The sequence below is a fragment of the Brassica oleracea genome, chromosome C5 (genome assembly GCF_000695525.1).
Source record: "Brassica oleracea var. oleracea cultivar TO1000 chromosome C5, BOL, whole genome shotgun sequence".
Classification (NCBI taxonomy): domain Eukaryota; kingdom Viridiplantae; phylum Streptophyta; class Magnoliopsida; order Brassicales; family Brassicaceae; genus Brassica; species Brassica oleracea.
The window spans coordinates 1,295,494-1,317,983 of record NC_027752.1 but is presented as its reverse complement, the minus strand read 5'-3'; the positions used below and the strand labels follow the sequence as shown (position 1 = coordinate 1,317,983).

At 40.2% G+C, this 22,490-nt stretch overlaps 4 protein-coding genes across 7 annotated transcripts; all 4 read left to right on the top strand.

Moving 5' to 3' along the window:
• On the top strand, window positions 1-2,027 carry LOC106293213 (malate dehydrogenase, cytoplasmic 1; the record flags this gene model as incomplete). Its single annotated transcript, XM_013728868.1, is given in 6 exon segments — window positions 1-46; window positions 486-644; window positions 750-925; window positions 1,025-1,438; window positions 1,532-1,643; window positions 1,724-2,027. Coding segments are annotated over 6 exon segments (999 nt in total). The 3' UTR covers window positions 1,819-2,027.
• A 278-nt stretch (window positions 2,028-2,305) lies between these two features.
• On the top strand, window positions 2,306-5,729 carry LOC106294756 (cryptochrome-2). 3 transcript variants are annotated; one of them, XM_013730400.1, is made up of 5 exons: window positions 2,306-2,577; window positions 2,768-3,111; window positions 3,194-3,418; window positions 3,643-4,355; window positions 4,945-5,729. In XM_013730400.1, the coding sequence occupies exons 2-5, from the start codon at window positions 2,817-2,819 to the stop codon at window positions 5,425-5,427; spliced, it is 1,716 nt and encodes a 571-aa protein (XP_013585854.1). In that variant the 5' UTR covers window positions 2,306-2,577; window positions 2,768-2,816; the 3' UTR covers window positions 5,428-5,729. The 3 variants fall into 3 exon arrangements, with proteins under 3 accessions (XP_013585854.1, XP_013585855.1, XP_013585853.1); XM_013730401.1 differs by lacking the exon at window positions 2,306-2,577 and having other exon boundaries at window positions 2,584-3,111; window positions 3,646-4,355; XM_013730399.1 differs by lacking the exon at window positions 2,306-2,577 and having other exon boundaries at window positions 2,584-3,111.
• Window positions 5,730-5,794: 65 nt separating this feature from the next.
• Window positions 5,795-9,672, top strand: LOC106294755 (BTB/POZ domain-containing protein At1g04390). Of its 2 annotated transcripts, XM_013730397.1 has the most exons (8): window positions 5,795-6,003; window positions 6,086-6,215; window positions 6,300-6,801; window positions 6,880-7,013; window positions 7,084-7,502; window positions 7,584-8,678; window positions 8,754-8,906; window positions 8,998-9,672. In XM_013730397.1, the coding sequence occupies exons 1-8, from the start codon at window positions 5,918-5,920 to the stop codon at window positions 9,428-9,430; spliced, it is 2,952 nt and encodes a 983-aa protein (XP_013585851.1). In that variant the 5' UTR covers window positions 5,795-5,917; the 3' UTR covers window positions 9,431-9,672. The 2 variants fall into 2 exon arrangements, with proteins under 2 accessions (XP_013585851.1, XP_013585852.1); XM_013730398.1 differs by lacking the exon at window positions 5,795-6,003 and having other exon boundaries at window positions 6,124-6,215; window positions 6,343-6,801.
• A 1,444-nt stretch (window positions 9,673-11,116) lies between these two features.
• LOC106293664 (1-aminocyclopropane-1-carboxylate oxidase homolog 7) lies at window positions 11,117-20,412 on the top strand. Its single transcript, XM_013729330.1, has 3 exons — window positions 11,117-11,697; window positions 19,283-19,604; window positions 19,962-20,412. The coding sequence occupies exons 1-3, from the start codon at window positions 11,204-11,206 to the stop codon at window positions 20,211-20,213; spliced, it is 1,068 nt and encodes a 355-aa protein (XP_013584784.1). The 5' UTR covers window positions 11,117-11,203; the 3' UTR covers window positions 20,214-20,412.
• The last annotated feature ends 2,078 nt before the right edge of the window (window positions 20,413-22,490 follow it).

Genomic DNA, 22,490 nt, shown 5'->3' with positions numbered 1-22,490 from the left:
CCGATGGCGAAGGAACCAGTTCGTGTTCTCGTTACCGGTGCTGCAGGTAGCTTTAGTTTTTCTCAGATCTTTGATTTTTGACCTCGTGCTTACTTGTAGTCAGATCTCTCCGTGTTGTCTTTGTTACGCCGCACGAACGATCTATAGATCGATGAATCAGAACGTTGATTCTAGTTTCGTTGTGTGGTAGAATGAGATCTGATTCGATTCGTATAGTATGATGCTTTGTGGTCTGTTAAGTCTCAGCTAAAACTGTAGAGGTTTGATCTAGAAGCTGACGTGTTACCACAACGCCGAAGTCAACTTTAATTTTTATTTATTTATTATTTTATTTGAATTGGTAGCAATGTTCATGTTTGTTCGTTGACTAAATTGGGTATCTTATTATTTTATAGATTGAAAGCGGTTTTGGTTAACTCTATATTTTATGATTTGGATATAGTTTATAGTTTGTGAATGAAAACGATTGCGATTTTTTGATGCAGGACAAATTGGATACGCTCTTGTCCCTATGATTGCGAGAGGTATCATGCTTGGTGCTGACCAGCCTGTGATCCTCCACATGTTGGATATTCCTCCTGCTGCTGAAGCACTCAACGGTGTCAAGATGGAGTTGATCGATGCTGCTTTCCCCCTTCTCAAAGGTAGTTTCATTTTCTCAAGGTGTATTTTTCATTGATGTGAATATATGCGATCCGTGCCATGTGTTGTTTTTGCTCAAGTTGAGAGAGATGACGTGTTTTGTTCAGGTGTTGTTGCTACAACTGATGCCGTTGAGGGATGCACTGGAGTCAACGTTGCTGTTATGGTTGGTGGTTTCCCGAGGAAAGAAGGAATGGAGAGGAAGGATGTTATGACCAAGAACGTCTCCATTTACAAGTCTCAGGCTACTGCTTTGGAGAAGCACGCCGCTCCAAACTGCAAGGTACTGTTCACTGGAGTGTAACGAGTGCTTCATATTCTCACTTGGGTTCCTGTTTGTGACTCTTTTTCTCAAGACATTTTTCTCTCCTTTTTTTTTCAGGTTCTTGTTGTTGCAAACCCTGCAAACACCAACGCATTGATCCTCAAGGAATTTGCACCATCCATCCCTGAGAAGAACATCACCTGTTTGACAAGGCTTGACCACAACAGGGCCTTGGGTCAGATCTCCGAGAGGTTGAGCGTGCCAGTGTCTGATGTTAAGAACGTGATCATCTGGGGAAACCACTCATCCTCACAGTACCCAGATGTCAACCATGCTAAGGTGCAGACATCGGCTGGAGAGAAGCCAGTCCGTGAACTCGTCAAGAACGATGAATACTTGAATGGAGAATTCATCACCACCGTTCAACAACGTGGAGCTGCAATCATCAAGGCGAGGAAGTTGTCAAGTGCACTCTCTGCTGCTAGCTCTGCTTGTGACCACATCCGTGACTGGGTCCTTGGAACTCCAGAGGTTCATAATAACACCCTTCCCATTGTACAGTGCCGATATAATCAGAGATGATTGTTGTTCTAATATGATTTTTTTTTTTTTTCCTTGGTTCAGGGTACATTTGTTTCAATGGGAGTATACTCCGATGGCTCTTACGACGTTCCAGCTGGGCTTATCTACTCCTTCCCTGTCACTTGCCGCAATGGAGAGTGGAGTATTGTCCAAGGTAAGACAAGCTTTCACAGTTCAAATAACTAATTCTGAACTCTGTAATGTGTTGATGCTAAATGGAATTTGGTTGATTAGGGCTTCCGATCGATGAAATGTCAAGGAAGAAGATGGATTTGACAGCAGAGGAGCTGAAGGAAGAGAAGGACTTGGCCTACTCATGCCTCTCTTAAACAACCAATACTCTCTCTTCTGGAGCCATTTTTCATTTATCAGGTGTCTGAATAAAATCTCCAAAACACTGTTTTTATAACCTCTTTGTGGGTTTGTCTTGTTATTGAGCATTGTCCCTGGTCTGTTGTTTCTACACCAGGATATCGTTTACTCTGCTTCCTGTGTCTGGTTGTTTTTCATAATAAAAAGATAAAAATTGTTAACTTTATCGGTTACCTTTTGGTGCTCTATTAGTTTTGGTTTAGTCAGTAGCCCAAAACTGATGCTAAGCTTGTGCAGTAATGCGGAATGGCGTGTGTATAGTTTTGTAGCAAAAGGGCTGCTTCTTTTTAGCAAGTCTGACCGAACTAGATACGTTTATGTTTCTATTTCTTGACGGCCCAATAAAACAGAAATCGAATCACTTCTTACCTTATATTATTTTTTTTGTCACTGCACTTCTTACCTTATATAAAATTAAAGAATGCAAGCCTTGGAGCAACATTTAATGGATTTTACAAACTCACTGTCCACACTTTAGGCCCACTAAAAATCCTTCAAACATGTTCCGTTCCTTGTAAAATATCTAATGATCCCCAAGAAAATCTTAGATGAGCAAATGAAAATGAAATTTCGGTTAAAAAAAAAGATCCAATAATATTGGATTGCAACTAGTTTAGTGGATAAAGTTGTCTACTACTTTTGTCTTGTGGATAAAGTTGTCCACATATCTTGCATGTGGCTAGTGTTACTCTACTCAACCAAACATAATCCCCAAGGTAAGAGTTCCTAGATTGTTCTTGATTATGATTTCATAGTTAGGCCAAGCCTTGTTTATTTATTTATTTAGTAGATCTTCATCTTTTGTTTTCTGACAGCTTTTTTTAAAGTTAAATCATTCTCTGTTATCTACATAAAGGAACTACATCCCATGTATGAACTTGTGGTCTGAAAATGAAATCATGGCAGAATTTGGAGCTTTAATTAGCTGATTTGGTCTCCATCTCGGATCATAACTATGGCGACGAACAGAAAGACTATAGTTTGGTTCAGAAGAGACCTAAGGATTGAGGATAACCCCGCACTAGCAGCAGCTGCTCGCGAAGGATCAGTCTTCCCTGTTTTCATTTGGCAGTTTCATCCAGGAAGAGCTTCAAGATGGTGGATGAAACAGTCTCTTGCTCACTTGAACCAATCCTTGAAGTCTCTTGGCTCCCACCTCACTTTTATCAAAACACATAGCACGGTTTCCGCTATCTTGGACTGTGTCCGCTCCACGGGTGCCACAAAAGTCGTCTTCAACCACCTCTACGGTACTACTCTCTTTTTCTCTCATCTCCTCTTCGTTTATACAGCTTGAGTTCTTACTTGAAGTTATGGTTTCCTTGGTTGTAGATCCTGTTTCGCTAGTTAGGGACCATAACGTAAAGGAGAAACTTGTGGAACGTGGGATCTCTGTGCAAGGCTACAATGGAGATCTATTGTATGAGCCTTGGGAGATAAACTCCGAAAATGGCAAACCTTTTACGAGTTTTGCTCCTTACTGGAAGAAATGCTTAGACATGTCGGTTGAATCCGTTATGCTTCCTCCTCCTTGGCGTTTGATGCCTCTAACTGCAGGTAAAACCCAGATTTTTTAGAGCATGTAGGCGATTTAGTAAAGGTTTCAACAAAAAATTGTTTTTACAAATTTGGGGGCTTATATCTGAATCATTTTCATTCGGTTTTGTCCAGGACCGGCCCTAGTAAAACCTTAGACGAATATGTAAAAAGAACCTAAAACATTTTCGACTTTTATGGGGACACAACTGTTGAAAAAGTGTGTGTGTTTCCGTGTTCTTTAGCAGCTGAAGGGGTGTGGGCATGTTCAGTAGAAGAGCTAGGACTAGAAAACGAGGCAGAGAAGCCAAGCAACGCGCTGTTAACTAGAGCTTGGTCACCAGGCTGGAGCAACGCTGATAAGATACTAACCGAGTTCATCGAGAAACAGTTGATAGACTACGCGAAGAACAGCAAGAAAGTAGTTGGGAACTCAACCTCGATGCTCTCTCCCTATCTCCACTTCGGAGAAATAAGCGTCAGACGTGTGTTCCAGTGCGTCCGTATGAAAAAAATCATATGGGCAAGAGATAAGAACAGTGAAGGAGAAGAGAGCGCGGATCTTTTTCTCAGAGGGATTGGTCAAAGAGAGTATTCTCGGTATATATGTTTCAACTTCCCTTTTACTCACGAGCAGTCTTTGTTGAGTCATCTTCGTTTCTTCCCTTGGGACGCTGACGTTGGCAAGTTCAAGGCTTGGAGTCAAGGAAGGACTGGGTATCCTTTGGTGGATGCTGGGATGAGGGAGCTTTGGGCTACTGGGTGGATGCATAACAGGATAAGAGTCATTGTTTCGAGCTTTGCTGTTAAGTTTCTCCTTCTTCCGTGGAAATGGGGAATGAAGTACTTTTGGGATACTCTTTTGGATGCTGATTTGGAATGTGACATCATTGGCTGGCAGTATATCTCCGGGAGCTTACCTGATGGCCACGAGCTTGATCGCTTGGACAATCCTGCGGTAAACTTACATATCTTTTACTATAGAACTTGGTTTTCGGGTCTTCGGTTCTAGAAATATAGGAGCCATTTGATTATTTATAAATTTTGGTTTGGTAATTTCGGTTTTCGTTCGGGTATCAATGTTAGGAACCGGCTAATATCCCATAAATTTTTGGTTTCGATTCGGTTCCGGTTTTCAGTTAATTTTGGTTAAAAATAAATATTTTTCAGTTTTTCGGATTAAATATTGATAACTTAGATAAATTTTAATATTTCAAATAAAAACTATTTGCGTTCTTCCAGATAATTTGGATACTTTAAAATATTTGGGATAAAAAAATATTCAGATATTTGGGTCTTTTGGGTTTTAGGTAGTATATTAAAATATTTGGTAATTTTAAAACTAAATAAAATTAATATTTTTAAGTATATATTCTGTTTCGGTTTTGGTTTTTTTAGTTTTCAAAATATAGGAACCGTTAACTTCAGTTTCATATTCGGTTTCGTTTTTTTTTGTTCCGGTTGGGTTCTCGGTCTTTATGCTCAGACCTACTTAAGAGTATGTTCTCTCGTTGACAAGTCTCAGAACATGTCTGTTTTGGTTTCAGATACAAGGCGCAAAGTATGATCCAGAAGGAGAGTACATAAGGCAATGGCTTCCCGAGCTGGCGAGAATGCCAACGGAATGGATCCATCACCCATGGGACGCACCTTCGACTGTACTCAAAGCTTCTGGAGTGGAACTCGGAGCAAACTACGCGAAACCCATCGTAGATATCGACACAGCTCGTGAGCTGCTAACCAAAGCCATATCAAGAACTCGCGAGGCACAGATCATGATCGGAGCCGCGCCTGATGAGATTGTAGCTGATAGCTACGAGGCCTTAGAGGGTAATAATACCGTTAAAGTACCTGGTCTTCTTTGCCCCTCTGCGTCTTCTAATGACCAGCGAGTACCTTCGGCGGTTCGTTACAGTGGGTCAAAGAGAGTGAAACCTGCGGAAGAAGAAGAAGAAGAGAGGGAGATGAAGAGATGTAGAGAAGAAAGAGACTTGTTTTCAACTGCTGAGTCATCTTCTTCTGATGGTTAGGAGCATGTTCTTGGTTTCGTATTCTTGCTCGTTGGTATCAGAACTTGGAAGGTATTCAAGATTCTTCTGATCAGATTACTACTTGAAGCTTGGGAAAAAATGGTTAAAAGCGGTTATCATAAAGCCTACCACGTTGTAGAAGTGTGTATGTGTGTGTCTCTTGACTTATCGTCACTTGTAATGATGCTCTCCAAAGACCATATATTATACGGTAACTAGCATCAACAGAGATGTATGGGTGAAAATATACAGGTTGTTTTGTGTGTGTTTATAGGCCCAATAAGAGAATAAAATTATGTCTGTAAGCCTATTGAGTTACAGCCTTATTTATAGGCCCAGTAAGAAAAACTGAGTTAAAGCCTTATTTATAGGCCCATTAGCAAAACTCAACGACGGTCTTATTGGTCCATAACTAAAACTCTCCGTTTCCCTCCACCGCCGGTGAATTTGCAATCGAACGGGAAGCGAAGAAGCAACTCCGGCGACTCATATGGCGTCGTCGAAGGGAGGAAACACCACCGCACATATGAATACTCTTCACCAGCGCCTTTATCACGCTCTCAACCTCGGCTTCAGGTCTTCTCTTCCTCCTCTGTTTTGCTGTTTTCCCCTTTCGAGCTTGTTTCCTGAGATATTTTGGGGTTAATTGATTTGGCAGGAGGGTAAGTGATGAGAAGGAGAAGAAGTGGGAGTGTACTGATATCGAGATACAGAGGCACGTCGTTAGATCAATTTCAGCTTTTCTTGATTGCTTCTCTCGTGCAACAGCTAACCATCGTCTCATCAAGGTTACTAAACGACTTTGATCCATATGTGATTCGTCGAGAATTTTCTTCTTGATTCGAAATTGTTTTTTGTCTTTTGCTGCTTAGGATTCAATATCTGACATAGCCAGGGCATTGGTGTTTATTCTAGGGTATAGAAACAGAGCTGTGGTGGGTTTAGCAGCCAATGTGGTCATTAAGCTGCTCCGTATCGTTCCTCCTTCTCTCCTTCAATCGTATTCTTTGGATCTTGTGGAGTCTTTGTCATCAAGTGTTCAGCAAGTGGAAGCTTCCCTTCCTTGTGCTGTTGCTTTGAACGCTGTTCTTGTAAACGTGAGAGAAACTAAGGAGAAAGAAGTGTGGAAGGTTTTAGAAGAAGGGAGAACTGTGGTTTCTGTGGTTGCTAATCTGCAGAGTTTTTCTGAAGGGAATGTGTCGGTGGAATGGTTTCAGGAGATGGCTTCGCTTTTAAGTACTGTAATGTTGAAATGGCCTCAGTCAAGGTATTTGGTCTGGAATGATCCTGACTTGATGGGTTTATTGGAGAGTGTTAGTCAGAAGCCTGATATGGATTTGAGATTTGCAGCTTTGAAGCTGTATTCTTCTCTAGGTATATATAGTTATTGCTATCTACTTACTTGGCTACAGATTTCCCAAATAAATTCGCGTTATTTTGTCTCTGTTCCAGCGCTTTGTGGCCATGGTGCCAATGAGCTTCTAGATAATGGGAAGGCTATGTTAGATATGATGATTAGCTGCATGGACGAATCAAGCCCTCCAAATGCTAGAATTGAAGGGTTTAAGCTAGCACAAAGGCTTGCGGTAATAATTTCTCGCCCCGTTGGCCTTTCTCAGTTACTTAGTTGGTTTCTAATCCATGGACATTGATCAGACAGGTAACAGAGAATGCTTGAAGATGATAAACATATGTTCTGATCCCCTAGTAAAGGTTATAGTCTGGACAATAAGGTCGGGAAAGCTTGAAAATGATCGGATAGAGGCTTGTAAACTGGCCTTTATCACTCGTTGGGAAGGGAAACATCATATTTATTTCTGGAAGTATCGGATCTCAGAAGCGCTTCTTAGTCTTGTGGTGGAGAATTTTTGTAGTGAATCCTCCTTGGATGGTCATGCGTCTCTGGAAGAAGAAATTTCTGTTGCTGAGAAGATACTCAATGCAAATTTTCTACCTAGTCTAAGGTCATATGTTTGGGATATAATTGGATTCTTGGCAGCTCACAGTGAGGAAGAGTTTGATTCTACTTCGCGTGGAGAAGAACTCAACCTCAACTTTCTTGTCACATGTGCATGGTAAGAAACTGGTTGTTTGTCTTTTTGGATATAGTCAGTCTTATCTATTCTGATTTTTTTTTTTTTTTGATTTTCTTAAAGCTTGACCTTTTCAAGGTCGGTTCAGAAAGGGTACCAGATATGTCAAACCGATACTATCAGTGCCTCCCAAAGTGAGTCAGCATCAAGAGCTGTGCTAATGATGATATATTCACCCTCCAAATACATATCATCAAGGGCCAGAGATACCCTCTCGTTTATCATAGGAGAAGATGGTGAGCAGAACTTGTATTCCCTTGTGAATTTCCTAAGTTATATTCCGTCTTCTGGAGACTATGTACTGCCAAATATACTGCAAACTACCGTCTGTTTGGTTGGCTTGGCATGCTATTCATCAATCCCTCAGTATGCGAGTTTCACTTTAAGAAACCAGGGTTTGGAGATACTGTTATCTTTCTGTAGTTGGTATCAGAGGAATCGTGAGAATGTTGGAGCATCGAGTTTTGCTCCTTATCCCCAAAGCAGTGCTGAGAAGAGGATATGTTGCTGGGAATGTACGGAGGACTGGGACAACAAAGATGCTATTCTTCTCTATGCGCTCTTGGCTCTGGCCGAGTTGGTAAATCATTCTTTCTCTGAACATAATCACGCCGAAGAATTTTTGAACAAGAGAGAAAGTGTGAGAGATCGGTTATGCACCACGCTTCAGGAGATCCGAGATGGAACGTATGGCTCTGGTCCAAGGTGGTATGCCGCATACATCCTAAGCTATCTTGGATACTATGGCTTCCAAGATAAGTTGGGGAAAAGACTCATGGGAGCTTATGAAGATGAGGAATGTAGTGATATGCGACTCCTTTTCGCTAATGGGAATGGTGCGAGTGTGAACAAAGTTATTCTGGCTGTCAGGTGTCCAACGTTACTGCCGCCTAAGGAGGGAGCTCACAGTGGAACGGTTCAAGAAATTCGCATGTCTGCCAATGTGGATACTCTGGCGCTTGTTAAGTTGTTGGAGTTTGCTTACTCTGGATATGTGGAAGTAGAGAGTTCGACTCTGAAAAAGCTGAAAACATTGGCGAGACATTGTAAGACAAAGATTCTGCTTCAGATGCTATGCAGAGGAAGACCCAAGTGGGGGTCTTCAATACCAAGAATCGATCTACCCCTTGCCCTCACTCTTAAACTCATCCATTTCTCGTAAGTTTTATCATTCTCATCATTCTTTTAGAGGCTAACAATCAAAGATAGATCACAGTTTTCTTGTAATTTCAGGGATGTTATATTAGTTCCTAAAGAAACAAACATGGCTAGCTTCAACTGCCGTTTGTGTTCCTCAACATCTCCTCACGCCCACTCTCACCGGTTTATACTATCGTCAGGCTGTGAATACCTGCGTGCCTTGTTCCGGTCCGGAATGCAGGAGAGGTGTGTAACAGTTACTCTTAGTTCAGACGTCTTAGTGTTTATTGAGGAATAGAAGACTCAAAATCTAATAGTTGGATCTTATATTGTGCAGCCATCTGGATAGGCTTAACGTTCCTGTGAGCTGGCTGGGGCTAACTAAGCTTGTAAATTGGTTCTACTGTGATGAATTGCCAAAACCTCCGTCGGGTTGCAGATGGACCAACATGGACACCGATGCAAAACTGCAGGAGCTTCAAGCTTACGTGGAGATATACTCTCTTACCGAATGGTGGATAATGGAAGATCTCCAAAACGACTGCGCTAAAGTGATTCTCTCTTGCTTGGAATCCGCTAGAGAGTTATCGATCAAGACAATCGAATTAGCTGCAAGTTTCTCGATGTGGAAACTGGTGGAAGCGGCTGCTGAGCATGCAGCTCCTATTTACCATCAGCTTCGTGACTCGGGTGAGCTCGATGAGCTAGATGATGAGCTGGTTAACTTGATCCGAACCGCTGCTGTTCAGTTTTCTCAACAGGGTGGTTAAGTAACCGAAGCAAAAGCTAAAGAGGGCTTTGACCGTTTGAGAACTGAGAAGTCTGGACTCTTTAGTTCTGTCTTGAGAGAAGTAAGTGTTCTCGCATCATCGACCAAGTATATAGGATCCGGGATGGTTTTGTTAGTCAATTATTGGCACTAATCCCTTTTGGATAGGGAGCACCTGTTGTGTGATTTTTATGTACAAAGTAAAATCTGTAAGCAATACAAGGATTTAATGTATGGAAATGTTTGAACAATTTTGAATTTGTTATATGTTTTAACCATTCATAAAACAGATATTGGATATATAAAACCCCTGAAAGGTCAAATTATTTCTTAGATAATTAGTTTTATGTTAATCGTGAGAGCCACTTTATTCCCAAATTACAATATATTACAGCCATTTTAGTTTAAAAAACAGATCAAATGGTTCTGAAATCATTTAGAAACGCAACGTTTGAAAGATAGACAAGAAACCAAAGAAAGAGATGGCGAAAGTCTTGGAGGAAGCACTTAGCATGGGTAAGATGCTCTTTTACCATTTCACCTCTATCCTCTTTGAAAGTATGAGCTTCTTTACAGATGCTTACGATCTCTTCTGGTTCTATTTGATCTCTAAGCTCTTTGGTCGACGATTCTATTTCAGCAACCAGTTTTTAGTTCCTGTTATTAAATCAGAACTAGTCTTGTCTTCGACAGAAAAAGGAAAACATAATAAAATTGTTGACTACATTTTGTATTGCTCCAGTAAAGTTATTGTGCAAATTAAAATATTTTGTAAACGGTATATTTATATTACGTATGGATTATGGAGTTGTTTGGTGGGTTTAATCTTACGATTAGATGTTTGTGTTATTGTTGTATGTATGCTTGTGTATAGATAGGAGAGTTTTGAATCTGTCTTTGTAAGACATTCACATAAAAAGACAGACTCTTGTGTTTCGTTTCTTTGTTGCATATCGAAAAACATCAATAACGGAATATTTTTTCTTATTTGTGTTGATTTTTTATGTGCAAGTGAAAACATGATTTGTTTTGAACGGAACCGAACTTGAACGGTTTATAACGTAAAAGCAGGTTAAAAAGTGAACAAAACGGACATTTTGAGCTTCATGAAACGGTCTTCGTGTGTCCCACACACCCAAAAGACCAAACTCTTTATAAGATTGATTGGTAGTTTTTAGCTAATACAATAATATATAAAATTTGAAGAAAATATGAGATTTAAATCTTCTTCTTATCATATACCATAAATTTTATTTTACAAAGTAAAAAATTACCATAATTTTTTTTCTTTCATCAACTACATTATTAACCCAAGTAGTCCACTTCTTATCTCTTTTGTATTTCAAACTTTATTTTTGTAAGTTTACATTATGAAATTTATGCTTAATTATCTAAATATAAATTTTTGAAAATATTATTTATATATTGCCTATTAATGTCTTAAATAATTAAAGTTGTATTATTGTTACTAATCCAATTTAAAATACTGAATATGTAATTTGATATATTTTAAAAATAATAATGAGAGACTCTCTAATTTAACATAAAATCTAACATAAGATTTTTAAGTTAGATAACATTTATTGATAAGAGATTTAATGGATATCTAGTTAATGGAGATGCTCTGAGTCTTGTCTTAAATATTCTGCCACGCTTCTCATATTTTGCATGACCTCCTCCACGTTTCTCTTCTTCTTCTGATTCTTACTCTCTATCTGCTACATAAGCAAGCCTTTGTGACAAATCTTGAAAACAAGTTAAAACAAATACAAAAATGGTGGCTGAAAACTCAATCGAATTTGAGTGCAAGTCCATCGATGAAACGAAAGCTGCAGTGCATGGTGGCCTCATTGAACCTCAAATCACTGAGTTTACTTCAATCTTTGGCCTTCCTCCAGTGGCGTCAGATGAAAAGAAACCTTCTGTCACTGCCTCAGACTTAGCAGTCCCTATCATCGACTTTGCAATGTCACGTGAAGGCATTGTGGAGAAGATCAAAGAAGCTTCAGAGAAGTGGGGAATATTCCAGGTGATCAACCATGGTGTTCCTTCAAGCGTTCTTGAAGAGATAAAAGATGGAGTCGTTAGGTTTCATGAGGAAGATCCTGAGGTTAAGAAAACTTACTTCTCACGCGACTTCGCCAAGACATTTATCTACCACAACAACTTTGAACTCTACAGTTCATCTGCTGGTAATTGGAGAGACAGCTTCGCTTGTTACATGGCTCCTAACCCTCCAAACCCTGAGGATATCCCAGTGGCTTGCAGGTAATTTCATTTTACTTGATCCCATTTAATTTGAGAAATTTTGTCCAAGTCGGCTTGTAATCGGAAACTTAATTCTGTTTTTGGGTTGATTTTATATAGATTTTAAGTTTTAAAAAAAACATTTTATTTAATTCCAGTTTAATTTGCAGAAAATTATTGGAGTCAGCTTATAATTGAAAACTTAATTCTGTTTTCGGGTTGATTTTATATGGGAGAATTGCCAAGTGTGACTTAAAACTTGGAGTCAAACCCAAAACAATACCCCAACTTGGGTCAAAGGCAAAAGTAACCTAAAAGGCTATTGAAATTACAACTATCCCCTTGTGACCAAACAAAAAAACAGAATTCTTTTTACGTTTCTACCCCTCGCAAGTCGTCTGTTTAGACGACTTGAAAATAAGTCGTCCAGACGACTTAACTTAAAGTCGTCTGGACAGTTAGTCTTAAACATAATTTAAAAATTTTGTAAAAAATATTTTGATAAGTGAAAAATGGGAATTATGTAATTAACATATGTCTTAGGAGGTATAAATTAAGATATAACAAATTTCAATTGTTTTCAGCATAGATGAGTGAAAGTAGTGAGTCATGATATTCTTAAGTTTATGTTTCATCAACATATGTTGTAGTATTGTATGTGTTCTTAGGGTTAGATTTTGGAAAGCATTAAAACCGTTTTTGAAAATTTTTAAAATTACTTATGCGTGTTCATTTCTGTGTATAGTAAACACTATTTAAGTATAATTTGATTTTATAACGTGGTTAGTTAGTTAATCTAGTCATTTTAGTTTAGGGGTTCATTTTAGGGTCTAGGACGACTTAATATTTTGTCGTCTGAAAACAGACGACTAAATATTAAGTCGTCTGTTGTACATTATCAGCCAGAATAAGTCGTCTAAACCGGACCAAACCTTAAAGTTTACCAATGTAATTTTAAAGCTAACCGGATTATTTACCCAATATATAAGGTGATTTTTATTTTTTTTGTTTCATTTTTCGCGAAATTCAGAAACCCTAACAGTTCTCCCTCTCAAAGGCGATTTCGAATTCCCACGATTTCCGAACAAACCATCGTTCTCAACATCGGCTATCTATCTCACTTCATTCTCACCGTTGTCGCCGCAGCTTCTTCTAACCCTAGCCGCGCCGATTCCTCTAAACCCTAGCGCCGCCGATTCCACTATTTCCGAACAAACCGTCGCCCTCGCCACCGTGGTCACCAACGTTCTAAACACTAGCGCCGCCGCTTCTTCTAAACCCTAGCGCCGCCGCTTCTTCTCTGTAAACCTTAGCGCCGTTTCTCTGTAAACCCTAACGCCGCTAAGTCATCAATCTCGAGGAAAAGATGAACATAAAACGTTGTCTCTATCAATTTACTCATTCTCACCGTTTCACGTTTATTTTTTCAGATCTATAACCGCAATGACGAGTACTCCAACTCCTTCTGCGACTGGAAGACTTGTAAGTAATTTAAGTCGTCTACTAAGTCGTCTGGACTTATATTGTTGTCTTTGATTATTTTGCAGACAAAAAGGATGGATATTCCAGAACTCCCCCGTAGGTTATACACATCAGGGGAAGAACCAGAAGCCCACAATAGCATTTCGTATCATACGGATAACAGCAAGTTGCATACTGCTCTTAGGAAAGCTCTTACTGATGACGAATTTGAAGAGCTCAAGGAGTCGAGTTTGGGAGTTTTCATCAAGTTCAAGGAGCAGGGATTTGGTTGGGCTTCAAGGCTGGTTCACTACATGCTCAGTTTCAAGCTGGACATTAAGAAGAAGTATGAGATGTGGTCTCTCGTTGGTCCAGAACCTTTGAGGTTTTCACTGTTAGAGTTTGAAAACCTCACTGGTCTAAACTGCGAGTACATCGAGGACCTTGAGACACCAAAATGTGACGTTACCCCAGAGATGGTTTCTTTCTGGGGGATGCTGGGAGTTCATCTGGAAGCTGGGCCAACTACTGATCAGATAATAGCAGCACTGAAGAGATGCGGGGATTGGTCCAGGGAAGATCGCAAGCGGCTCGCGTACCTCTCCATCTTCACTGGATTCATTGAAGGGAGAAAGTTTTCAACCGCTACACGATCTACTCTGGCAAGGCTAGTGATGGATTTAGAACGGTTTGAGAATTATCCATGGGGGAGAGTCGCGTTTAAGGTGCTGATGGACTCTTTGTGGAACAAAGAAATTGCTGGCTGTTACACCGTGGATGGGTTTATACAAGTTCTTCAGGTCTAGACGTACACAGCTATGCCGGAATTGGGTGCTAGTATTGGTGGTCCCAGAGCAGACAGTCCGTCTCCACCGATACTGGCTTACGAGGGCAGCAGAGGCCGCAGATCAATGAAAGCTGCTATCTTGAGTCAGGTATTTACTTCAATCCAAAAGACTGCGCAGACGACTTATTATAAGTCGTCTGGAAAGTCTTCCATCTGGACGACTTATTAGACGACTTATAATAAGGCGTCTGGAAAGTCTTCCCAGCTGGACGACTTATCGGACGACTTAATTAAGTCGTCTGGAAAGTCTTCCATCTGGACGACTTATTAGACGACTTATAATAAGGCGTCTGGAAAGTCTTCCCAGCTGGACGACTTATCGGACGACTTAATTAAGTCGTCTGGAAAGTCTTCCATCTGGACGACTTATTAGACGACTTATAATAAGGCGTCTGGAAAGTCTTCCCAGCTGGACGACTTATCGGACGACTTAATTAAGTCGTCTGGAAAGTCTTCCATCTGGACGACTTATTAGACGACTTATAATAAGGCGTCTGGAAAGTCTTCCCAGCTGGACGACTTATCGGACGACTTAATTAAGTCGTCTGGAAAGTCTTCCATCTGGACGACTTATTAGACGACTTATAATAAGGCGTCTGGAAAGTCTTCCCAGCTGGACGACTTATCGGACGACTTAATTAAGTCGTCTGGAAAGTCTTCCATCTGGACGACTTATTAGACGACTTATAATAAGGCGTCTGGAAAGTCTTCCCAGCTGGACGACTTATCGGACGACTTAATTAAGTCGTCTGGAAAGTCTTCCATCTGGACGACTTATTAGACGACTTATAATAAGGCGTCTGGAAAGTCTTCCCAGCTGGACGACTTATCGGACGACTTAATTAAGTCGTCTGGAAAGTCTTCCATCTGGACGACTTATTAGACGACTTATAATAAGGCGTCTGGAAAGTCTTCCCAGCTGGACGACTTATCGGACGACTTAATTAAGTCGTCTGGAAAGTCTTCCATCTGGACGACTTATTAGACGACTTATAATAAGGCGTCTGGAAAGTCTTCCCAGCTGGACGACTTATCGGACGACTTAATTAAGTCGTCTGGAAAGTCTTCCATCTGGACGACTTATTAGACGACTTATAATAAGGCGTCTGGAAAGTCTTCCCAGCTGGACGACTTATCGGACGACTTAATTAAGTCGTCTGGAAAGTCTTCCATCTGGACGACTTATTAGACGACTTATAATAAGGCGTCTGGAAAGTCTTCCCAGCTGGACGACTTATCGGACGACTTAATTAAGTCGTCTGGAAAGTCTTCCATCTGGACGACTTATTAGACGACTTATAATAAGGCGTCTGGAAAGTCTTCCCAGCTGGACGACTTATCGGACGACTTAATTAAGTCGTCTGGAAAGTCTTCCATCTGGACGACTTATTAGACGACTTATAATAAGGCGTCTGGAAAGTCTTCCCAGCTGGACGACTTATCGGACGACTTAATTAAGTCGTCTGGAAAGTCTTCCATCTGGACGACTTATTAGACGACTTATAATAAGGCGTCTGGAAAGTCTTCCCAGCTGGACGACTTATCGGACGACTTAATTAAGTCGTCTGGAAAGTCTTCCATCTGGACGACTTATTAGACGACTTATAATAAGGCGTCTGGAAAGTCTTCCCAGCTGGACGACTTATCGGACGACTTAATTAAGTCGTCTGGAAAGTCTTCCATCTGGACGACTTATTAGACGACTTATAATAAGGCGTCTGGAAAGTCTTCCCAGCTGGACGACTTATCGGACGACTTAATTAAGTCGTCTGGAAAGTCTTCCATCTGGACGACTTATTAGACGACTTATAATAAGGCGTCTGGAAAGTCTTCCCAGCTGGACGACTTATCGGACGACTTAATTAAGTCGTCTGGAAAGTCTTCCATCTGGACGACTTATTAGACGACTTATAATAAGGCGTCTGGAAAGTCTTCCCAGCTGGACGACTTATCGGACGACTTAATTAAGTCGTCTGGAAAGTCTTCCATCTGGACGACTTATTAGACGACTTATAATAAGGCGTCTGGAAAGTCTTCCCAGCTGGACGACTTATCGGACGACTTAATTAAGTCGTCTGGAAAGTCTTCCATCTGGACGACTTATTAGACGACTTATAATAAGGCGTCTGGAAAGTCTTCCCAGCTGGACGACTTATCGGACGACTTAATTAAGTCGTCTGGAAAGTCTTCCATCTGGACGACTTATTAGACGACTTATAATAAGGCGTCTGGAAAGTCTTCCCAGCTGGACGACTTATCGGACGACTTAATTAAGTCGTCTGGAAAGTCTTCCATCTGGACGACTTATTAGACGACTTATAATAAGGCGTCTGGAAAGTCTTCCCAGCTGGACGACTTATCGGACGACTTAATTAAGTCGTCTGGAAAGTCTTCCATCTGGACGACTTATTAGACGACTTATAATAAGGCGTCTGGAAAGTCTTCCCAGCTGGACGACTTATCGGACGACTTAATTAAGTCGTCTGGAAAGTCTTCCATCTGGACGACTTATTAGACGACTTATAATAAGGCGTCTGGAAAGTCTTCCCAGCTGGACGACTTATCGGACGACTTAATTAAGTCGTCTGGAAAGTCTTCCATCTGGACGACTTATTAGACGACTTATAATAAGGCGTCTGGAAAGTCTTCCCAGCTGGACGACTTATCGGACGACTTAATTAAGTCGTCTGGAAAGTCTTCCATCTGGACGACTTATTAGACGACTTATAATAAGGCGTCTGGAAAGTCTTCCCAGCTGGACGACTTATCGGACGACTTAATTAAGTCGTCTGGAAAGTCTTCCATCTGGACGACTTATTAGACGACTTATAATAAGGCGTCTGGAAAGTCTTCCCAGCTGGACGACTTATCGGACGACTTAATTAAGTCGTCTGGAAAGTCTTCCATCTGGACGACTTATTAGACGACTTATAATAAGGCGTCTGGAAAGTCTTCCCAGCTGGACGACTTATCGGACGACTTAATTAAGTCGTCTGGAAAGTCTTCCATCTGGACGACTTATTAGACGACTTATAATAAGGCGTCTGGAAAGTCTTCCCAGCTGGACGACTTATCGGACGACTTAATTAAGTCGTCTGGAAAGTCTTCCATCTGGACGACTTATTAGACGACTTATAATAAGGCGTCTGGAAAGTCTTCCCAGCTGGACGACTTATCGGACGACTTAATTAAGTCGTCTGGAAAGTCTTCCATCTGGACGACTTATTAGACGACTTATAATAAGGCGTCTGGAAAGTCTTCCCAGCTGGACGACTTATCGGACGACTTAATTAAGTCGTCTGGAAAGTCTTCCATCTGGACGACTTATTAGACGACTTATAATAAGGCTTCTTTACTGTCTCAACCTCATCTTTTTCAAGTATTTACAATATTGCCACTGCAATGAATAGTGGCAACAACCTTGTACGAACTGTTTGGAGCTTTTATTGCCCTTTAATGCACGTAAATCTCTTTACACTCTCTCTGTTTCAATTGTTATGAACTAAAAACAACATTTCTTTCACTTTCTCTCTATATTCATCCAAAAAACTCAAGCTTTTGATTCAAAATATGGGCTATGGTTGACAGAGCCATATTTCTTTCGTTTTTACTTACGGTTGCTTTCGTTTGAGGTTCTGGGTGGTTGGAGAAGACCTTGTGTGCAAACGAAGTCATCTCACCTAGTTTAAGGTACGAATTTGAATTTTTTTTCAAGATCTGTTCGCGTAGAAGACTTACTAGTAAGTCATCTGTATGTAGAAGACTTACTGATGAGTCTTCTGGTCAAACGGACGACTTAAATTAAGTCGTCCAGCTTTGTTTGTTAAAAAAAAACACTTCAGACGACTTATATATACGTCGTCTATGAGAAACGGGCTAGTTTTGCATTTGACCGAATCGTGTCAGATCTTTGACTATTTCTGGACGACTTATAATTCAGTCGTCTCTGGGAAAGTTAAAATTTCAATATTTTATGAAAACTTGACGACTTACGTGTAAGTCGTCCTAGGTTAGTTTTGTAATTGAAAAATAAAACTTCATAATTTAACTTTAACCAGACGACTTAATATAAAGTCGTCCAGCTAAACGACTTAATTTAAGGTCGTCCGGGATAAGCAAGGTTTGACCAGAAAATTGGGAAAAATTCTGGACGACTTTGCTTTCCCCGGACGACTTTAAATTAAGTCTTCTGGAGGGACGACTTTATATTAAGTCGTCTGGTTAAAGTTAAATTATGAAGTTTTATTTTTCAATTACAAAACTAACCTAGGACGACTTACACGTAAGTCGTCAAGTTTTCATAAAATATTGAAATTTTAACTTTCCCAGAGACGACTGAATTATAAGTCGTCCAGAAATAGTCAAAGATCTGACACGATTCGGTCAAATGCAAAACTAGCCCGTTTCTCGTAGACGACGTATATATAAGTCGTCTGAAGTGTTTTTTTTTAACAAACAAAGCTGGACGACTTAATTTATGTCGTCCGTTTGACCAGAAGACTCATCAGTAAGTCTTCTACATACAGATGACTTACTAGTAAGTCTTCTACGCGAACAGATCTTGAAAAAAAATTCAAATTCGTACCTTAAACTAGGTGAGATGACTTCGTTTGCACACAGGGTCTTCTCCAACCACCCAGAACCTCAAACGAAAGCAACCGTAAGTCAAAACGAAAGAAATATGGCTCTGCAACCATAGCCCATATTTTGAATCAAAAGCTTGAGTTTTTTGGATGAATATAGAGAGAAAGTGAAAGAAATGTTGTTTTTAGTTCATAACAATTGAAACAGAGAGAGTGTAAAGAGATTTACGTGCATTAAAGGGCATTAAAAGCTCCAAACAGTTCGTACAAGGTTGTTGCCACTATTCATTGCAGTGGCAGTATTGTAAATACTTGAAGAAGATGAGGTTGAGACAGTAAAGAAGCCATTTTCGAAAAAAAAAAAAAATGTTAATGGCATTTTCGTAGATAAAGTGCAGGTGTGGGGTTAAAATCTCAAAAAAAAAAGGAGTCAAAAGAAAAGGTTAGTTTTCTGTTTGACTCCAAGTTTTGAGTCACTTTTGCAAAAAGCCCATTTTATATAGATTTAAGTTTTAAAAAACATTTTACGTTAAAAAAAATATTTAATCCCGTTTAATTTGAGAAATTTTGTTCAAGTCGGCTTGTAATCGAAAACTTAATTCCGTTTTCGGGTTGGATTTATATATATTTTAAGTTAAAAGAAAAAAACATTTTACTTTGAGAAATCTTAGGATAAATTGTAAGATATATATTGATTCTCACATCATTGGCTCAGAGATGCTATGATAGGATACTCGAAGCACGTGATGAGCTTAGGTGGTTTGCTTTTTGAACTTCTATCCGAAGCTCTTGGTTTAAACTCTGATAAGCTTAAGAGCTTAGGTTGCATGAAGGGTTTGCTTTTGCTCTGTCATTATTACCCTCCTTGTCCACAACCTGACATAACTTTGGGAACAAGTAAGCATTCAGACAACACCTTTATAACCATGCTCCTTCAAGACCAAATCGGTGGTCTTCAAGTCCTTCATCAAGACTGTTGGGTCGATGTCTCGCCCATCCCCGGGGCTCTTGTCATCAACATCGGAGACTTCTTGCAGGTAAAGAGACACACGGTAACAAGTGTGATTGGTAAAAGTACAGTAAAATGGAGTAAAAAAATTTGTTGAAAAAGAGCTGAAAATAATTAGAGTAATATGGTGAAAAAAGAGAAAAAGGTGGAATAAATGTTTTTACTCCGATAAATTATGGAATAAAACTAAGTGTGTGTTTTTCTTTGTTTGAATAGTAATTAGAGTAATATTGTGAAAAAATATTTCACTTGATTGGTTAAATTTTGGTGGAACACAGAGTAAAACAAAAGTTAGAGTAAATGTTTACTCTAATATGACTATACAGTAAAAGCCTTAGTGTGAGATGCATTGAATGAATGAGTATAACTTTTATGTGTTGTGTAGTTGATGACGAACGATAAGTTCAAAAGCGTGGAGCATAGGGTACTTGCTAACAAAGCTGGACCGAGGATCTCAGTGGCGTGCTTTTTCAGCTCGAGTGTGATTCCGAATTCAACGGTTTACGGACCAATCAAAGAGCTTGTGTCTGAAGAGAACCCTCCGAAATACAGAGAGTTCACTGTACCTGAGTACTCAAAGGGATACATTGAGAAAGGTCTTGATGGAACATCGCATTTATTGAATTATAAGATATGAGAAAACACTTCAAAAGAGTGCGAGCGTCTTGTTTGTGTGTGTTTATCAGTCAGCTTGCAACTGTTGTGTTAGTCTTTATCCATGTTAAGCTACTCTGTTGATTTTGTCGAATAATAACTCAGTCAGAGCATCAAATGAATACCTGTGTCTGTGGCTTCTCTCAACTCTCATTTGAAGCAGCCTGTGTGTGGTTCTCTGATACGACCTAACGGCGGCGGGAAAAAGGGTTGTTGGTTGAGTTGAATAAAAAATAAGGTTTGACTGACGGTAGCTCGCTAGCAACCACCAGTGGGTCCGTCCACACGGGACGATGACATTTACGCAATTAATTAATCAAAAAAAGGAAAATTTGTTCAACAATTAATCAAAATTTATACCTTTAAAATCGATATAAAAATTTCTCCCATTTTAATGCGCTGATTTTTTTTATGAACATAAAAATACCAAAATGAAAGAAAATTGATGGACTATATAGCTCATTTTTTTATGCAGTGTGTTCATTTGTTAAAAGTGAGAATGGAGAATATTAAAAAAATATGTTTTGGTCACTAAATTTAATTTTAAATAAAATTTTAATATATATAATTATGAAATTGTAATAGTTAGAAACTCTTTTAACAGTTTTGAAGATTTGAAGATTTTATAAATATTTTTTCTCTAGAAAGAACATTGCTACTTTTTTTTTTTTGAAACTCATAATACTTAAATTAAAACTCGAAAGTTAGTTGGGGGCAATTATATCACCCACTCCAACCAAGTTCTCAACAACATTTTCAACAGCATTCAGAGCTAGTTTAGCTAGCCTATCAGCTTGCACATTTTTCTCTCGAGAAATCCAAGAGAAGGAGACAAACTCGAAAACAGAAGCAAAAGATAAAATGTCTTCAATGACTCCATACAGCTCCGAGATTCCCTCGCCAGAATTTATAGCTCGAATAAGCTGTGCCGAATCCGATTCGAACGCCACCATCCTCCGTTCTTCGCTTACTCCCGATCTAACTGCCTTTAGGAGAGCCAGGCCTTCCGCGACTAGGGCCGAGGAGACAAAGTTCACCCGCTTGGAGAAAGGTCGTTGTGCTTCAAGGGAGAAAATCACCCAGCCCAAACCCGCCGTTGTCCTTTTAGGGGTCCATGCTGCGTCTGATATGATTGTCACTGTGCCTGATGGAAACTGGGGGGCGGGCAGGGGTGCTAGTGGTTTAGGGGTGGTCTCGTCTTCTCGCTTTGATTCCCATTCTCTAGCAAGGTTCAAAGCCATAGATAGAGTGTCCTCAGGGGAACCTGAGGAGCCTTCAAAAACAAACTTGTTACGTGACTTCCATAAACACCAGAGAATCCAAGGTGCCAGAGATTTGGAGGTGATTCCTGCCGGTGGTAGACATAGAGTGGAGCAGAGTGAGGGCCATTCCACAGCTAAATCTATTATTCTGCTAGTCTCCACCTCAGTTGTAAACGGAGCCAGTCGCCACACCTGTCTCGCGAAACGACATTGGAAGAAGAGATGAGTAATAGATTCAGGGGCTCCACATCTTTTGCAGCTTGGGTCGATCGGGATATGACGTTCAGCAAGTCTCTCTCCCACGGGGAGTGCTCCCTTCAAGAGTTTCCAGGCAAAGGTCCTTATCTTTGGGGTACATCCAAGCTCCCAGACATTCTTTTTCCAGTTAAAGTTTGCATTATTCAAGGCATTTTCTCCTCCTTCTTCTCTAATCACCACAGAGTAGTATCCTGATTTAGTAGAATAAAAGCCAGATTTTGTTCCTAACCAAATGAGCTTATCCGGAGCCCCGGTTTGACTTGGCTTAATGCGTAGAATTTTCTCTTCATAGTCAGGTACCAAACGTTGAATTTAGAGAACATCCCACTCGCAGGATTCTGGGAGCATTAGATCAGAGACCAAAATCTCCAGATGAGCCTGGTTCGGCGGTCCCATTGGGCGCTCTTGGTTGCTTGTGTTCAGCCACGCATCATGCCATACCTGAATAGACTGGCCATTCCCCACTAGCCATCCCAAGTTTTTAATGAGTAAATCTCCGCTGAGGAGGACACTTCTCCAGTCGTGGGACATTGTAGAAGTTGGGGAGGCGAGGAGTATGTTATTATTGTCACGACATTACTTCCCCATGAGTACTCGACTGAGAAGGCTGTCTGGGTTTTGTAGAAGGCACCAGCTTGTTTTCGCAAGCATAGCGGTGTTGAAGGTTTAAAAATCTCGGACTCCCAGTCCTCCCAGTGCCTTCGGTTTAGCCATCGACGTCCACGAAACCCATGCCATTT

Coding starts and splice junctions, on each gene's coding strand:
- LOC106294755 (XM_013730397.1), top strand. CDS start 5,918: ATGGCGTCGTCGAAGGGAGGAAACACCACCGCACATATGAATACTCTT. Junction 6,004..6,085: donor GCTCTCAACCTCGGCTTCAG/GTCTTCTCTTCC, acceptor TTGATTTGGCAG/GAGGGTAAGTGATGAGAAGG. Junction 7,014..7,083: donor AGCTAGCACAAAGGCTTGCG/GTAATAATTTCT, acceptor GACATTGATCAG/ACAGGTAACAGAGAATGCTT.
- LOC106294756 (XM_013730400.1), top strand. CDS start 2,817: ATGGCGACGAACAGAAAGACTATAGTTTGGTTCAGAAGAGACCTAAGG. Junction 3,419..3,642: donor TTTGATGCCTCTAACTGCAG/GTAAAACCCAGA, acceptor CGTGTTCTTTAG/CAGCTGAAGGGGTGTGGGCA. Junction 4,356..4,944: donor ATCGCTTGGACAATCCTGCG/GTAAACTTACAT, acceptor TTTTGGTTTCAG/ATACAAGGCGCAAAGTATGA.
- LOC106293664 (XM_013729330.1), top strand. CDS start 11,204: ATGGTGGCTGAAAACTCAATCGAATTTGAGTGCAAGTCCATCGATGAA. Junction 11,698..19,282: donor GATATCCCAGTGGCTTGCAG/GTAATTTCATTT, acceptor TCATTGGCTCAG/AGATGCTATGATAGGATACT. Junction 19,605..19,961: donor ACATCGGAGACTTCTTGCAG/GTAAAGAGACAC, acceptor TGTGTTGTGTAG/TTGATGACGAACGATAAGTT.